The sequence below is a fragment of the Poecilia mexicana genome, unplaced genomic scaffold, assembly GCF_051168715.1.
Source record: "Poecilia mexicana isolate PSO_F unplaced genomic scaffold, ASM5116871v1 scaffold_2, whole genome shotgun sequence".
Lineage (NCBI taxonomy): Eukaryota > Metazoa > Chordata > Actinopteri > Cyprinodontiformes > Poeciliidae > Poecilia > Poecilia mexicana.
In genome coordinates this window covers 33,044,983-33,063,766 of record NW_028263371.1, presented here as the reverse complement: position 1 = coordinate 33,063,766, position 18,784 = coordinate 33,044,983, and the positions used below count along the sequence as shown (strand labels likewise).

The 18,784-nt window shown below is 43.2% G+C and overlaps 1 protein-coding gene across 1 annotated transcript in view; it reads left to right on the top strand.

Moving 5' to 3' along the window:
* Window positions 1–18,784, top strand: part of LOC106925659 (Krueppel-like factor 7) — a 43,614-nt gene that overhangs the window by 11,583 nt on the left and 13,247 nt on the right. Inside the window, exon 2 of the mRNA XM_015000099.2 lies at window positions 13,743–14,346. Coding sequence (XP_014855585.1) covers window positions 13,743–14,346 — 604 coding nt within the window. The remainder of the gene's footprint in view (window positions 1–13,742; window positions 14,347–18,784) is intronic.

The window sequence follows — 18,784 nt, the reverse complement described above, 5'->3', positions numbered from 1 at the left end:
AAGTTCCCTGTAATGTCTTGACTGTCTATAGAAGCCTAGCTCTTAAAAAACACTGTTATGATTTCAAGTTCCAAAAAATTTGCTTCAATTCCTAAACACAACAAATATTTTAATGTTTTCTGGTGTTGAGAATTTCTGAAAGCTGGTTTGTTTTTAGATAGGAAAACAAGTTTGAAGCTAAAATCTTGACAGTTTTTCAACCTTAACTAAGGTGTACTGCTGCCTAAACCAGGACATGGGCTGCTAATCTGCTAGCACAGATTAGCAGCCTGTTAGCTAGCTGCTAATGTGCTAATTGCTGAGCTAATTTTTCATTTAGCTCTTTTGCTAACTTTGAAAACACCTTACATGTAACACTTACATGAGCAAACAACCATGGCAGTTAAACAAATACATGAAAAAATGTAAATATATGAATTATTTTCAGAGATTCCTCATGCGCCACAGTGTCCAAAAACAATTCTGAAAGTATTGATATAATATGTTCTAACACCAATATATCATGGTGGGTATTACCATGGTCAAATTTAGCACTCTAGTATTAGCTTCCCCTAAGTATCATGATGCAGCCCTTTAGCGTCAATGGAACCTTAAAAATATTGTGAGTATTTTCCCTGATTAAGCAATTTGAAAAATGATGTGAAGTAAGATTCATTAGAAAAACAGAGTGGTTACCAGTCTGTATTTAACATCTTTGCACATAATGATATGTTGTTTATAGATGACAATGGCTCACCACCCATCACTAATAGGTTGATTATTACTTGGTAACCCTCTTTATTTTTCAGTTGTATATTTGAGATGTTTGGTTTCTATGACTTCATTCTCTCTAGATACAGAAGACGGCCTACTAACCGAAGTTCACAGCCAGGTAGTTAGAGAGCCAGCTGTTACATTTTGAGGAGAAGTTTGTTGCCAATGTTGTATTTACACAAGGCGCCCCATAGAGACTGAACGTCAAAACTCTGACAAACTTGCTTTTGAAATCTGCTAAAGGATGATAAATTAAACTAAACTTTACTTTTGGGAGTAAATGATAGAAATGTTAACAAGAAGCACTTTGTGGATTTAAACATTTAGCGACTCCTGCTGTGGATGTTATTTACATCCATTTTTGAACTAAGCTGATGCTCTGGCATGAATATTTCATCCAGTTTTCTGTTGGATGTTTTCGGGGAAAGCATTTGATGATCCGTGCTTACAAGAACGAAGGGATCCCCCTTTGCTGCTCGTCCCTGCTCTGCAGTTTACTGCCATGTGTTATTCAGTCTATTGCCCCAGATATTATTTCATTGTAAAGCGATGCCAATTAGTAAAGCCAGCCGTCAGTGGCTCTGGTCTGGCTCCCTCTACGCTCCGGCGGGGACACTTATTTGGGTCGGCTGCTATTTTCGGCCCCGGCGATGTTGCCAGGAATACCTCAGGGAGCAGCCACTGTTTTATAAGAGAGCACATCAATAATTTTCAACCGTGTACGTGTGTGTCTATGAGGAAAAAGGGCGAAGACAGGCGGAGGTTATTGGGTTTACATGCGCTGTATCTTTACCAGAGCAGGTGTTCCTTACAGGGTTTAAAAAAAAAATCTTGAACTTGAACTTTTTCACATTGTTACATAATGGAACAATGTGAAAAACATAAATGAGCATTGGCAATGATGTTTGAACAAAAGGAATACGTGGAGTGCAAAAACTCCAGGAAAACAAATTTCAAAATCAGATAAACCGTAATCATACAGCTAAAGCTATTGTGGTATGATATATATCTAAGCTTTTATATTTCGCTTAAATGGCCTTGTAACAGTCAATAGCTAAATCTAATAAATAAAAATTGACATTCACACACACTCAGCATTCCATGGTGAATAGGTGAGCTTCATCTAGACAATCTTGACAGCTTCATAAACACATATTTGGGTCCGTATGAAAACAAATATTTTCATCACATTGCTTCAAAAGTAGCATCGTACATATAGGATTGTTCTCAGAAAACTTTTCATCCAAACAAATCAACCCAGAGCATTGCTTTAAACACCAGAATCCTTCAAAATAACCACAACTTCCTGTTAGGGATTAAATATGGCAACAGGAGGTTAGTTTGTGTGGACAGATAAATATGATGAACTACTTCTAAGTAGTGTATTAGAAAATAAAGCTGATAAAACACAAGACGATGTTGGTGTGGATATGGTGCATTGGCAACGCAGGCTGTAATGCACCAGAACCTAAATCTCTGTTTTCCCATAATCACACACACACTTTGTTCTGAGTTTCCACAAATAATTGTTTTTAAGCAAAGTTTTTATGTGGATGAAAAGCCAAAATGCATAAAAACGTATTGGTCTTCCCAAATATCTGGCTACATGTTGTCTAGGCTTAAAAGACTTGTAGTTTTATAAACCATGCTGATTTATAAAATAAAATCTTGGTAAAGTTCACAGAAGTCTGTGGTTGTGTTGTGACAAAATGTCTAAAAAAATTTTTTGACGCGACTGCTTTCAAATACCAATCTGACCTTATAAATTAGAGCTTAAGGTAGTTTTACCCTCAAGTCGTCTGCTTTCTTTATCAGACCAAGCCTACAGGATAAAGTCACTGACTTCTCACCACCGTTCTAAGTGGGTCTAACCACCCTCCCTCTCTGCTGAGCGGCCGCACATTGTCGGGATGAAATTGGGGTGAAAAGTCTTCGCGGTCCCCTTCTGCTTCCCACAGAAAAACCAGCCGCTCTGCACCGGAGAGGTTACTGAGTTCAGCCTGCCTCTCTGCCTCAGCCCCCGCCTGGTACATACAACCTTAACTCACACGCACTCTTTCTCTCTGTGCTATCTCTTGGAGAAGAGCCACAGCAGACGGGAGAGGAAACATCTTTCAATATTTTAAGCAGCTTGCCTGGGCTAATCTTCGTCGCTCAGGTCTGTTTTGAAAGCGTCCCTGTGGGATAAAGAGAGAACGACAGTACCCACCTCTGGTTTGGATGCACATGAAGTCATCCGGTTTGGTAACTGAACCGGTTCCTTGCAAACTTGTCACATTCAGCTTTTATTTATTTATTTATTTTGGCGCACTGTGCCACTGACCTGCTTACTTAACCTTAAATTTGGTGGCATAATGAGTGCCAAAGCTGGCAATCTGTGTCTTTACAGTTGCACAAGCTCAAAGCAAAGCTGACTTTTCATTCAGGCTTTAAGAAGCATGTAAGAATGAAGCATTTGGACTCTTATCACTGTGGGCACCGCACCAGAGTCAACACTTTGCGCCTCGCAGATGCAACTTCCAACCAGTCCTCTACGAGTAGGTGGTTGAGTCTTTCCGCTCCGCTGTTCCCTTTATCAGAACCCCCTTTCTCACTTTTGTTTCTCTTCCCCTTCCCAGCCGAAGCCTCCATTGTCCTGCACCCATAATTGTGCGCGGTAATGAAGATTAGCTCGCCTGCTGAACACAATGGGGTCCCCACATCCGGGTTACAGACTTCCCAAATCCTGCCCCAAGCTGCTAACCCCGGTGTAAAAGCTCCTTCTAGCCACACGTTTTCATGGTCTGGTTCATTGAGTCAGAAGCACAATCACATAAGCATGACCAATATTCAATGTGCCTCCCTTCCCCGATTAGATTAGGGTGGTTTTGACAGCTGAGAGGGAGCGCTACGGCGATAAACAGCATCTCACCCAAATCCATTTACAGAGAGACAGAGTTCCTTTCCCCAGCGAGCACAACATGGCTCCAGTCAGCAGGATTACCCTCCTCCCCTAAACCCTCATGACCCGCTATTCTCCGTTCCTGTATCTATCTCGTTCGCCTCTCCATCGGTCTTAAGATGCGTCTTCTCTTGTGTTGATCCTATTTCACCCTCACCTCTCCTACCCTCCACTTAATACCAGAACAAAGACATTCTCCACACTTTGTCACAAGCTATTTAGATGGCGCCAGAGAGGTCTCTATATGCAGTGTGCTTGTTGTATCCAGAGACTAAGAGCCCTTAATAACACCCGTGTCAGGCTCAAGGTCGGTACATCTTCGTTTTCTTGGGTTTGCTCGCCGCGCTGCTGTTCAGAGGGAACATGTGTAGCTTTGTCTGAGCGTAGGAATGGATTACACAAATGTGACCGCGGCTGAAATAACGGAGGAAATCAAACTGCATGAAATACTTGAAAAGGGTGTTCTTCTAGCAGTTTAAAGAGGATAGAAAAGTTTGGAAATTCAAACCAGTCAGGATGAAGATATGGTACCTTAATTTATGAACTGTTCAGAGCCGAAAATACTTTTATGATTGGCGATGGATTGTGTTCAGGAAACAAGAGAAGTCCGGCTGCCTTTTACTTTAACACTTAGGATTGATATGTCTTAAATGACTGAGAATATCCACCAACAAATGGATGCTCCGCTTTACCTCAAGGTTTCAAACAGTGAAAACGTCTGAGGCCACAGAAACTTTAAAAATGCGTATTAATGGCAAGAAACATTCTAGACCTTCTTTTATTCTTTGTTTTCTTTCAAAAAGAGACGGCCAACAGCAGAGCGCTTTATTCTTGTTTTTACTCCGGCCCCCAGGTTGAACTTTGAAGTTGGGCAAATAGTATGAATATCAAGTTGTGGACTGCAGCAATTTCCCAACGGCTGTTGCTCAAAGACACAGAGAGACAAATCTAGGCCTGAAAAAATACACAGAGTGCAAGAAATAGTTCAGGGTGAGAGGTTGAATCCATTTACAGACTTTCTCTAATTAATTTTATCCTTTACAGCAAATAAGAAACAGCATTTGAATAAGAAGTAGCATTTTATTTTTAAATGTTTTATCCAGAAATATTTGCCTTCAAGCTGACTTGAAGTTCACAGCAAAGAGAAGTGTTGCTGCTTATGTAACCCCTCCAGAACATCCTGGTTAAACTTCAGGCCTGTGTGAAAAACACAGCAGAAGTGATGAACTTCATCTAGGCGGCCAAGTCTTGCTAATTTCCCAGTTTCTATTTCTCCTTTGCCGTGTTTTGGCCTGACTACTCTCCCCCAAGCCTGTTTGAGGTGAACTTTCACATGAACAGATGGACATTCGGCATGCTGTTAAACAAGTTATAAAAGAGAACTTTTATTAGCCTGAAACATTTACATTCACTGCATTTCTGCACAAAATCAACTTATTTCATAATGGAAGCTATAAAAAGAGACATTATTGTTTGAGATAAGGCAAAGTAAAGCCACTACTGTTTTGCACCTATGCTGCTGAGAAGATTGCTGCTAAAAGAACTGCTTTTTGGACAGTCAAGAACTTAAAGGTGCGAGCCGCAGTTGAAAAGGTGTCAGGACTAAGATAAGAAAACTGTCTACAGAGACAGTTTTCTTATATATATATATATATATATATATATATATATATATATATATATATATATATATATATATATATATATAAATTCCACCTTGTTTTAGCGTCCTCACATTAGCGCTGTGCTAATATTGTGCTAAAGGAAGACAAGAAGGGAGGTCCCGGGTGTCAGCTTGACGCGGACGCGTGCCTCTCTGTTGTGTCTGCTCACAGAAAACGACGGGAAAATGTCTCCCTGCTCCATTAAGCAGAGGTCATCAGGTTTTTTTTTTTTTTTTTTTCTGTGCTCCGAGTGCTTCATCATTGTGGCTTTCCTGCCAGATGAAAGGTGCTTTGAAGATCACACACAAACACACACACATGCTCGCATGTCGTTAGTGTGAAGATGCCTTCCATCAGACAAAAAAAAACCCCAAAAAAACAAAAACAGAGGGAACAATCCAAATATAATAAGCCAGATCAGCAAGCAGAAAATGCTGCTTGCAACAGTTTGGAGCCTTTATTTGTGCACCCATCCAGACCAGGATTGACTCAGGATAAAGCAGCTGGCAGCTTTACAACCAAATGTGCATTATTCCCTCAAACTCCGTCAGCAAATTGCGCTTTAACAACTGGCAGCGTGTGTTATCAGCCCGCAGCCCGCTCTGTGTAAAAGCGCCTGGAGGTGCTAGCTTTGACGGAGGAGGCTGATTATTACCGCGCGGCTAATGTCGTCTGATAAGGCCGTGTGTGTAATTAAGCCGTTTCCGCGGTGCCTTATCTGGAGCTAGGTGGCTTCCTGGAGAGATGGAGCTGTTAGTCAAACGGGAGGAGGAGGACAGATCTGCTCTGTGGCATTTAAATTCCTGTGTTTGCTTCAAACTTTTTACCTCCAAAATCATAAGGTGCATTTCAATCATTTAGAATCATTTATATGCAGTATATTGCCTCAAATATTTGTTCATCCTTATAAATCATTGGGTTCTGGTGTACTGGGGACTTCAAGTAACATCTTGACTTTATTCTGATTTCTTACAAAGTGAGCTTTGGACACTTTGCTGTTCTTTGTTCTGCTGTGTTATCATTTTGTACGGCACTTTGGTGCAGTTCCAACCTGCTTTTGAAAGTGCTATATAGATAAATTTTACAAGAATATTTTACTCAGGAAGGACATTCTGATTCCCGTCTCTGGTTCAGAAGTTTCTTAAAGGAGCGATTAACTGCCAGGAGCATCTCGTTAAAACGAGGAAGTTTCTTGTTTTATATAGTCTCGTTTTAACCAGATACAAAACCTGTTAAATCGAGATGAGTTTAAGTTGTTGGTATATGCAGGGTCTCACTTTGACTCTTTCTTCTCACTTTGTTTCTTCTAGAAATCCCAAAAGATTTTTCTGTTTTACTCTTATGAACCTTCTTATTTAAAAGAGAAGATATTTTGATTTTACCAAGATCTAAATCTTAGGTTATTTTTATCTTATGATGAGAAACTTTCCTTGTATCAATGACGCTCCCTGTCAGTCTGCTAGTGATGTGCAACGTTTTCACATCACACTTTTTCCTTCCACTCAACTTTCTTTGACAACGCCTGGATAAGGCTCTGCAAGCAGCCGGCTTATTTAGCAGATTCCTTTTGCGGTATGTTTGACATTTGCCAAGTCAGCAGCCTTTCTCGTAGCTTTGTAAGGTATTTCTAAAGAAAAGAAAAAATCCTGAGTGACCCCGCTTCCTCCGTCTGCTCCCATATGCCTCCTGGCCGAACCCCGCGCCTCCCGCTGCGCTCCCTGTCGGGAAAACCAAAGCGCCACTCAGATCAAGAAAACGATGGATCTCTATGCAGGCTCAGCGCTGGAGGGCAGGAGGATCCCCCCCCCCCCCTCCAACCTCCTCCGTCTCAGCGGGGATCCGCCGACGACGCCCAAGCTGCTCTCCGAGGAGTTTCAGATCTGGGGGATCTTAGGAGACCACGGAAGGAGCAAAAAGAAAAAGAAAAAAAAAACCCTTAAGGGGAGATTAGAAGACAGACAGTCCCTGGCAGGGGGGGGGGGCGGTGCTCCTGAAGTTCGGCTCGGGAAAGCTATAGATTACCGTCTGTGTCAGCTGCGACGCCCGCTGCTGATGAGCTCCTGCGCGGTATCATTTTGTATCGATTAGCGCGCGCGCACGCACACACACACACACACACACACACACACGCACACACACACACACACACACCCCCACACACACAGAGAGAGAGAAAGCGTTGCCTCGATGGCCACTGCCCCGGGCTACTGGTCATTTAGCTGTCACCTCAAAGTGATGGCCTGGCCCGGCACAGCAGATCAATGGGAGACAGAGACCCAATAACGTGTGGCGGAGGGATAAAAAAAACACACACGCACACACACAAAGAGAAACACTACGCTCTGAATCAAACGACAGCCCAAACTTTTACCTCGATAAAAGTGTCGGACTCATCCGCTGAAATACAAGCGGCGATAATAAAGACGACTGTAAACAAAGTCGGTCGAGTCGTAAATAATGAAATCAAAAGAACGGGAGGAATCATGAGACAATTTGGTTAGTGGGAGACGTTTCATATCGATGTCTGTGCTGATGTGATTGTTACCTTACCTGTAGGGGAGGGGGGAAAAGTGATTAATTTCTCACGGGGATTTTTAATCACAGAGGTACAGCACTCATCCAGTCCAGTGAAAAGAAACCAAGGCCTTTTTTTCTGACCACTCGCTTTGTGTGGTTTGAATAAAAAAACAACACGACGAGCAATAAACAGGCCGCCACTCGAATGCGACGCAACAAAAGAAGCGGAGAGAGGCCGTGGAGGAGCGGATGGAAATTCATCCGTGACATGAATGTTCTGACTTTCGAAATGAGCAAACTCCGCCTGTGAAAGTGGCCAAAGCAAATAATCAATGTGTCACGTCGATGACAAAGGGGTTGTTTTTCCAATTTGTGGCGAACGATGATGGCAATCAGAGGCGCACGCTGTGCCAAGGCTGTCCTGCTGCGGTGACACAATCCAAAGAAACAGAATGAGAGCAGAGCTCAGGAGTTCAGGAAACCACGAGAATTAATGTTTCAGAAATGATACTTCAGATTTTAACACCTTTGGTTTGTACAATAAAACCGGTTACCGTATCTAATTTTAGCATTAGTTTGTTGCAACGTATCCTCAACCAACATAAAGTTTGAAAACACCAGTTGAAGCCCCACATCATAATACCTCCTCCACCATCGGTCACAGAGGAGTTTATGATGTTGTAAGTGTCTTGTTATAAAGTGAAATAATCTAGTACTTTTTCATCAATATTAAAGAATTATTTTACTTAAACAAGTCTATATATCTTGCTAAAAAGTTACTTTTAATTTAGCTTTAAGTGCAGTAAGATATGCGCACTAGAAACCAGACCAAAACTACTTGGTAAGGTTTTGTGTTTGTGTAGAGTAGGGGCTTCGTAGCGTTACGTTGGTGCACAGATAAAGACATACTTAAGATAACTTAAGACAATAATTTAGTAAATATAATACTTTTTTAAAATGTAAAACTTATATTTTCAAATTTTAGACTTTCTAAGTCCGTACAGCTCAAGGTTATAGAAAAGAGTCTGCAGCTCGCCTGCCATTTATGGTATCATACCTTTTTCATGCATATTGGTTGCAATATTTGATTTAAAACCGATTTTGCGTTAGGATAATACTGGATATGATATCAATAAGCAATTTGTGTTTTACATAAAGCATTAAGATGAGCAGGCAAACAGAAAACTGTCGTATTTTATCAGGAATTATGCAACCTGACGAAGAGACGACGCTGCTGGGAGTCATAAGTCGTCTTTTAAAAGATGTGACAGCACCCCTCCACCCCCCTGCTTCACCCTCCATGTGTTTAACAATAGAGCTGCATGGCCCCCCTCCAGCTCAGGGGCCTCTTAAAAGTCTTGCCCTTTTCAACCCTGCTGCCATAAGAGGCGAATATTATTCATAGCACCTTGTCTCCATCATGGCATCTGTAAAAACCAAACACGATCACCCTAAAATTAATGAGCCGCATCCTTCCCATCACATTTATCTGTTTAGTGGTGTTTTGGGCCCTCCTTTAGGGCATATGCATGCTCCTCTGTTCATATTTATAACCCAGGCTTTTTATTAGCGACGTGGCGGGGCGCTAACAGTTGGGAGGCAGCAGGAGCTTTGATGCGATGGCAGGCGGCTCGGCGCGGGCCAAATGTGAAGGGAGGAGATGGGAGAGAGGATGGGCTGCCAGAAGCAGGGCCTGATGGAACAGGGGAGGGGTGGATGGAGGGAGGAGAAGGAGGAGAAGTGGAGATTTAAAGGGAATAGGTGGAAGTAAGTGGATCAGGTTTGCTGCGCAGACTTTAGAAAGCGTCAGGTGTTCAGAAAATATCTGGTGCAATACAAGCCTTTCAAAGCTGAGGTGTATAAACACAAATGTGTTCTGTATAAACACACAGCTTTCATGTGTCAGGTATTTTCTTCTGTCTTAGTATCAATTATGCATGGTTTTGTAGTAAATATAACCTGAATAAGGAAATATGAGATCTTTATGAACAAGTAAAGCAGAGGTAATTATTCTGAATTCTTTATGCACTGAATTGCTGAATGGAATTAAAGCTGAAACATAGTCATGGCACAGGGATCCTACACAGTCTGGAAAAGACTTTCTTTATTGCGTTATGCCATTTCCTTCATTCCATGTGTCCTTTCTTCCTTATTTCCTTCCTTGTGTTCTTTCTCAACATCTCTCTAAACTTAAGAAACAGGAATTAACCATAAAAGATAAGCAGATGAAACGTCTCGATCCTTTCAGCTCCTCGCTGATGCCCACATCCCTTCAGTCGTTATCAGCCTCCTCCTAACCTTTCACTGCCTCCCCAATTACAAGAGACGTTACCTGACATAACCAGGAAAACTGGCTGGTGATGGCCAGAAAGGTCAGCGTGGGTTTGATGCACCCAACACGATTTGATTTTCCTTTTTTCTCTCTCGCTACAGCTTCTTTATCAGTGGCATTTTGATATATCACAGTCAGAATGTTGTGATGGCAAACAGTTTAGATGAAATCGTCGTTGGATTTCATTCAGCCACTTCGGGTTCACCACAATGCTTACGCGGGAAACAAAAACAGAGCCATTGCTAAAGTTTGTGATTTTTTTCTTGAGAGGTATTCTGAGATTATTTTTGCACAAATTTACAGTCAATATAAGTAGCATTTGGAACTGTTTATGTTATCTACCTAGAACACAAAGAAAAGTCGTCCCACGTTCTTAAGGTGATACAGATGTTTCTGTCGCAAACTCTTGGATTTAGGGCCAGAAATTCATGTTGGATTTATTCACACCAAACATATATATGTTCAAAAGGTTTTGGGAGGTTAGCCATCTTTGTTTTACCTTCAAAAGAAAATCTTTCGTCTTCTAACTTTACTCTTTATTGAAAATATTTGGAGACATCATGAGTATACAGGTGAATACTGGATAGCAATGTCGTCATCTCCTTCAGTCTTGCTCTCTGTGTCTTGGCAGAGTGTTTCATCAGTTTACATTTTCTCTTATCAATCTTGGAAAAATGTCTAACTTTAGTCACTGTAATCACCTTATATGGAAACCTGTAGTCCTTGTTGCTGAATCAGGGATTTGCGTTTTGAGCGTGTCTCTTCCTACTTTGACACTTTAATGATTTCAAAAGAAGGTGAAAGAATCAATGCAGGTCCATAGAGGCATCAGGAAAAATGTTACTTTATTTATCCTATCTGGCAGCCTGATAAGACTTCCCCTGAATAAATTAGTTCCTTGATGCTGTTGGTGCTCTCTGCAAAAATTTTTATACATGCGCATCCATCCATTTCCCACTCAAGAGTTTATTTCTCACCATTTAAAGAAAGTGAAACCATACAGTAGTATCCACTTGAGAGCTTAATCCAGAGGTTAGAGCTGTCACGCTTGTCAATATTGTGAAATAAATTATTCATCAATCCTACCCCACAACGGAGAGCCGCTTCTCTTTGCTGGAGCAGCCGAGGATGTTGGATCAGCCACTGGATTTGTCTCAGCTTATCTTGGCTGCCATAAAGGACTCATCCCAAGAGCCCTTTAGGAAACGGACCCTGGCTTTGCGCGGAGCCAACTGCTGCAGTGTCTCCAGATCGGCGTTTGTCCAAACTGGACTTAATCCAGGAGCATTCCTTTATCATGGCTGTTGTGCCAAACATTCGGCGCTTGATTACTTGCCTACACACGGATGCAAGTTGCCCACTCAATGCCATGAAACCAGCAAGAAGACATGTTTATGCATGCGCGTAGGTGTTCGCACAAACGCGCAGACAAGAGCTGCATAATTGCACATGGAGTGTGGTAATTACTCACATTCACTCGCACTTGCCAAATTATGGGCATACACGGTCAAACTTGCTGCATACAGTAAAGCGTACCCTCATCACTGCCCACCGGGCGCACAGGAACTGCTGATCAGCTGTATGACCTTCTCTGCAACAATGTTAATGCCACCACCTGGGGGAAGAGGGATAAGGAAGGCAGGAAGGGGCTTGATGGAGTGATGGGGAGGAACACAGAAGCTAGAAAAAGGTGTATGATAAGCTTGTCATACTTGCCACCTACTCACCTGGAATCTCTTTTATCCACCTTACCTTGTCAGCGTCCCTCATTCCGCATACATGCTGGGGTGTAAGTACAGTGCATGCCTGAACGTCAGCACGCTGTGTCACACACGACAACCTAGTCCATCACCGTGGGTCGCAACCTAACATTTAGCGTGCACGAACTAGAGGCCCTGCGGTTTGCCCGCTGACAGGATCCCGTTACGCCAAATGTCACGGTTGCAAAGCGGATTCGCCCCCCGCAGTGAGAATGAAGTCAAGACCTTCCCTTGCTCTCTCTTCCCCTCTGCCTGCCTATCTCGCCTTGTCCTTCCATCACTCCTTCTCCTTCATCGCCCGCTCTGCACCGTCTCTTGCTTAACGCCTTCTATCCTCTTTTCTGCTTCCTTGAACTACCTCAAGCACACACAGTGCGGTTTGCAGTCCTCAGCAATTTGCTGAATAAAGTCCCCTTCCACTTGCTGGTTTTAGAAGATAATTAGTCCTCAACTGAGGTAGAGGAGGGGACGACGAGGAAAAAGGAGGACAGAGGAAAAGGTTGAATTCAGGAAATCGATCTGGGTTGAGTTGAAGATGAAGTGACGAGAAAGGTTGAAAGATACTTTCAGATAATGTTGCGGACAGAGCAGATTCTTTTTCTTCTATAACTCTAAAAGCTAAAGTGCCGGTATATTCCCTGCTTCCCGTGTTTCCACACCATCAATACTTAATTTAGCCCTGAAAGTAGGCATAACAGAGGATAAATCCCTCTTATTTTATTGGGATTTCATTGCCTTGAACCAACAAAGACAATTCACTGCAGGAAAGAAGAAAGATGTAGGCGTACAGTGTGAATAGGAGATACGGCGCATTACCTTCACTTCTCACTGTAGATGTGTCCTGAACAGCTTTTTAATTTGAAGCCCTGTTTTGTTCCTAGAAAGAAATAGCTTCGAGGAGCAACCGCACTCCCTTAGCAACAGACACCCCTTCTATTTTTAGAAGGTGCAAACAAGGAAAGAGGCGAGTTCGGAGTGGGATCCTAAACGTCTCTGATGTGTTCAGTCTGTGCAGTCTTATTCCTGATAATGGGACCAGCTACTCCTGTCTGTCAGTGCCTATTTACGAAGAACGAAGAGGCGAGTTGCACGCACCCAACGGAGCCGCTAGCCTCCATCTCGGCTGTCAGAATGGGTTAGCGGGTACAAGCGAAACACAACCATCCCTGGGATCAAACCGCCGCCGTTTCCGCTCAAACATAATAGCTTCATCCTTGGACACGGAGCGTCTCGCTCCCCGCGCCGGGCCCTCGCTGCTTAGAGTCTTGCCAGCTTGTTGTGAAGTAATAGACTTCTCAGGATGCCAGTTCACAGGAATAGGGGATGCAAGTCTTTTATTTGCTCTCCGTAGGGAGAGGTGTTTGGAGTAATAGGGATGAAGCAGACCATAACTACAGCTGAATAAATCTCCCTATCTCTACCCAGGGGAAGCTGGTTCGTCAAAGCTCCATAAAATGTTGCTCGGTGGGGGTTTTGCACAGTTTGGGACTTCTTCCCCTGCTACCCACTCTTCTCTGCAGCAGTTACAATCAATCAGGGTTTAATCAGCCGTCTTGCTGGAGTTTTCAGGTAATCATGGCTGTCATTGTGGCTATCTGTGCGTGTGACAGCTGTGCAACGCAGCAGAGCGTCATGCAGGGTTTTTTTTTCATGTTGGAGCATAACGGATGATCTAATGGCTGTTGAAACGGCTAAGTGGTACGTGAGAGGGAAGACGGACATGCCTGAAAGTTGCCTGATCTGAATGTAAATGAGTGTTTCTCTCTGTGCCGCAGACCTGCCTGGAGTTGGAGCGTTACCTGCAGACGGAGCCCAAGCGTCTGTCAGAGCTCTTCGACCAGGACCTGGACGGCCTCCTGACTCCGGCCTACTTGAAGGAGGACGGTGAAGAAGACCTGTCTGAGGCTCTGCTCCCAGGCCTCCCTGAGCCTCCAAGCCCACCTCCTGTCACCCTGTGTCCAATGAGGCAGAACCTAACCTCAACAAAAGACCTCAAACCCAAAGGGCAGGGGCCAGAAACTTCAGACGGAACGGAAGGGGTCCACCTGGCCCAGCTGAGCGCCGTCACCTCTCTAACTCCTCCGTCTTCTCCGGAGCTGGGCCGGCACCTCGTCAAACCCAGCCAGACACTGACGGCCTCCGCGGACGGGACGCTCACCTTGAAGCTCGTGGCCAGGAAGGTGGGGCTCAGCGCCGCCCGGCTAGTGGCGGAACACACGCTTCCGGTCCAGGTGAAAGAGGAAGAGGAAGGAGCGGCGTGCCTAATCGGGGGAGAGCTACCAGAGAACAAGAAGAGGATCCACCGCTGCCAGTTCAACGGCTGCAGGAAGGTGTACACCAAGAGCTCCCACCTGAAGGCCCACCAGAGGACGCATACAGGTGAGGGGAAGCTTTGTGGCTCTTTAATCTTTAATGTTTGTTTTCCAGGTGAAAGGTGGATTTTGTCATCCACTAACCTCGTCTGCCTCCACAAAGGTCTGAAAAACAGGCACTGATGTACGAGAGTAAATGTGAGAGTAAATCACAGCATAGTAACATCTGCTCATGCTCCGTTAACAATAGTCACCCTACTGGTTCCAACTTAACGACTTTGTCGTTATATTTGGAAACTTTTAAGACAAAAAAGTTTTATATCGGCCAAAACCAGAATCAACAGGTCAGGCTTTGTAAAGATCAGTGATCAGCCAGAAAACTACAATCGGTGCACCCTGAGTTTTATCTGTATTCTTCTAAATTTAAGAAGCATGGTGGCTGTTTTTTCTATGTCTGCTCTGGATGTCTTTTTAAGCTTGATGAACTTGTCTTGGTGTCATTTCTTTGTTTTTGTTTTTTGTTTTTTTTTACTTCTTTTGTTTTATACCAGAGAGTTTCTTACCAAGGCAAAGGTCCAGTAGACTTACCCAAACTCTGTGTTTATGTTAGTGGTGGTAGGGTAGAAAAAAAATTCCCCTGACCATCCTTCCAACAACCTGCTGGCATTTAGCGGTTGCCATGGTGACATGATGACCCTCCAAGGCTTATCCTCCTACTTACCGTAATGTATTGCCCTGATGAGATATGGCCACATTTTCTTATATTCAGTGTCTGACTATGAAAGATAAATGCATTTTTCTTACTTGACTTCCATGTTTACTTGTCTTTCCCATTTTGAATTGTGGCTAAGGAATTTGAGTTTAATAAGAGGTGTTTGGGTGCCAATAAATGAGGCATCTGGGATTTATTTATTTTTTTAACATTCTGGTATTGTAATAAAAGGTGAATTTATTTAACGGCTTTATCCCTTTCCAAGTTCTAGGACATTAATAACTATGGAGGATCCTCTACAGACCCACAGAAAACGTTGGTTGCACCGTTAAACAAAAAAAAAAGCAATGAAAGATAAAAACGTGAATGACTTTGGCAGAACCTTCTCCTTTATCGCCCTCCAAGTAAATCTCCCTGCCATACTGGGGCAGGTCCTCCTTGTCAAGGTTCCTCTACAGAAGGAAGGAAGGAAGGAGGGGGGGGGCTCAGAAGCTATAACTCTCTGGCTCTTCCATCTCAATCCCGAACCACTCAGACCTCTGTCAGGGAGCTGTCCTCCGACTGAGTAACTGCACAGTGATGGATGGATTGACCTGGATAGGCCGCCATTTCCCAGCTTCATCCCAGGCACCTGTCCTCCGTTCATTCCTTAGGTCCGAGGTGGGAGAACATGGTCTGATAGGATCATTTTTAAGACAATAGAATGAGGCAAAGGGATAACACTCAGGGTATCTGGTATTAATTAGCAGGATTTCTGACGGGCGTTCACGCTGAACTCCTGAGACTTTCTGCTTCAGATCTGGTTGCTGAGGTGAGAACTGTGTTTTTCAGATTCTATTAGAAATAATTGCGCTTAGCAGGTCTGGTCTCCAACCGCCTTTAAGGAAGGCGCGCAGGAGCTATAATTGGATGATTATTGACATTTAATACGTATATAGCTGTTTCTTCCAACCGGAGGGATACAGAAACCAACGTCCATCACGCCAAACACACTTACAGCCACTCATATTAGATTTCTTCTCTCCCCGCCATCTAAACGGATCCCCCCGCACCGCTGACAGATCACCAAAGCAACCTCGGCAAGACACCACATGTGCTTGTTTCTATTTTCATGGGTGTGATTTTGGGAAAAAAAAAAAAAAAAAAACAAACAAAAAAAAAAACAACCCCCAAAAGAATCAAGTTGTCAACCTTTGCATGCTGGGGATAACAGAGACATGATGCATGTGTGATCACACCCTCAGTGGTGTGCAGGCATCGGCTTGACTGCAGCAAGAGGCCAGCAGACGTGCCATTGTTGATTCCTCCCAGTATTGCAGGTCTACTGCTGCTGGGATTTACCCATCATGGCAACTGGGACAGCAGGCAGAGGCTCGTTCTGCTGGCAGTCCTGGTTTAATGTGGTCAGTCACAAATCCTCGGCTGCATTTCGAGATTTTCCTCCTTTTTTGTTGCCAGTTTTAATGTTGAAGTGCAAACGTGTCATCCTGTTTCTCCTTTATTGGTTTTCAAAGCCGAACCAGGGCCTGAGCCAGCTGAGCCAGGGCCTCAGGCTCCCAGATCAGCATGGCACCTCTGGCCCCCCTTTCAAGAGCACTGCGATTAGAGGCCCATACGTACTTCTGTTTCAAGAAGGAGACGATTGATTATGTCAGAAAATATTTTAAATATTTTATTTGTTAAAGTAATAAAATGGCAAGATTAAAGATTTAAAGAGGATTTACAGAGCAACATAGATCCATGTATAGTATGACTTTACGCTTGTATTACGAATTTACTCTTGTATTATTATGAATATTTTCACATTATTACAACTTCTTTCCTTTTGATATAACTGTTCGCATATTTTTACAACTTTATTCTGAAAATATTCTGACTTTATTTTTGCTCTTACATAAGTGTTTAATTAAAAAGTTCTTAGTCTGGCATTAGTACCCTGTTGTAGCAGCTAACAGTTGTTAGCTGCTGCTAACCACCACCCTGGGCACCATTTCCACAATAACGCATGGCAGTTGCAGCATCATGCTGTGGGAAGATGGACTTCATATTCTGGGACTTTATTGAAATCCACTTGGAAGGAATAATTTTGTATTTTAAACGGTGCCTTCAATTTTTTGTTGAAATTCGAGGAAAATCTAAACTTTTTTTGCAAATATTTGGTGTCAAGTTACCTCAGAAAAATCTGTGATGTACTGAACCTTGAATAAGTTTGTAATTTCCTAATTTAAAAATATCAAATGCCAAAGTTTTCTTGTTCGGAGCCTTGCACTGAAAGAAAACCTGTCTTGTTACTCAAAGCAGTGAGGTAGGAAGACGAAGGAGAAACTGTTGACAAAAGGAAACAAAAGTAAGACGAAGAGCAGAAGAAGAAGAGATAGAGGCGCTGGGTGAACAAAGCGGAGACAAACGGGGGAGGTACAGTACAGAACCTCTTTGGAGCCTACAACAGTGCCACAGGCTCCCTCATTCACTGAGCCATTATCCTGACAAGTTTAAAGATGTCATTACTCAAATCCTCTTTTTCTTAGTTGTTATTTCCATAAATTACCAAACGAGGGGAAAAAGGCTACGATTTAATCTGGAATTAGACGGGCTGAGTGGAAATGACAGTGCCCTGTAGAGCTTTTTTTGTGAATAGGCTTATGGCAGATAAGGAATGGTACAATTAGATTTTGAGGCCGGGGTGAAAAAAAAAAAAGAAAAAAAACGAAGACTGTTGGGTTGTTCTGCCTTCTGTCTTCTTTCTCATTACCTTACCTCATCCTCCATTCTGTCCTCCTTAAAGCACGTCTTTCTGGAATACACCGCCAGGCTGCATGTTTTCATCTTCATCCTGCTCACATTCTGCCATTCTCCTCTTCACCCTCCATGTTTCGATAACGCATTGTTAAATAACAGCAAATAAATTAGCTCTATTTCTTTGAAGAATGTGATTTTTATTAATAGGATTCCCAGAAAGTCCAGAAGAAGAAACTATTTCATAATTATACATAAAGGAAGCATAGCAGGAAGGGTTTCATGGACAAAGGTTACTGCTGAGGTAGAGTAGGTGGGGTCAACTAAGGTCAACTGATCTCCTTCTATCCATACATCTAGAGGTTCATCATCCATCCATCCATCCATCCATCCATCCATCCATCCATCCATCCATCCATCCATCCATCCATCCATCCATCCTCCACAGAACTACAACTGAATGCTTGAACTGCCATATGTGATAATGGTTCAGTCAAAATCTAGATGTAAGATTTGACACCTGATGTTCATATTCAGCCCCTCTCCTGCCTACATGTCAACTCTGACTGAGCTACTTTGCAAAGAAAAAACGGCCAAAATTCTGTTGCCTGTTTCATTAATCACAAACAGAAAATCCCTTTTATTTTTTTGTCGTTCCCCTCTAACCTGTGTCTTTCCTCTCCCTCACTGCGGTGCCGTCCCAGCCTGAGCGTCTGTAATGACCTGGGAGACCCGGACGCTCTGCCCGGGTTCTGGCTAATGGAGGGAATGTAATTAAGTTCCAGCGCTGGCACCTGAGAGGCTGCGGAGCGCAGCGCGCACGGCGCCGCTCGTGCTTGCACACGAGAGAGCGATCGGAAGTAACAGATTACATATAATGGGATTACGGTGACTCAGGGAAACACCCAGTTATCAGATTACACATGAGAAATGTGTTTTGGAAGGAGACTGCACATATGCCGCTTCCTCAGATGAATAAAAAAGCATCTGGAAAACAGATGGAGTTCTTTTTTCTTGACGCACAAATTAACACTTTCCATAAATAATCCACTTAACT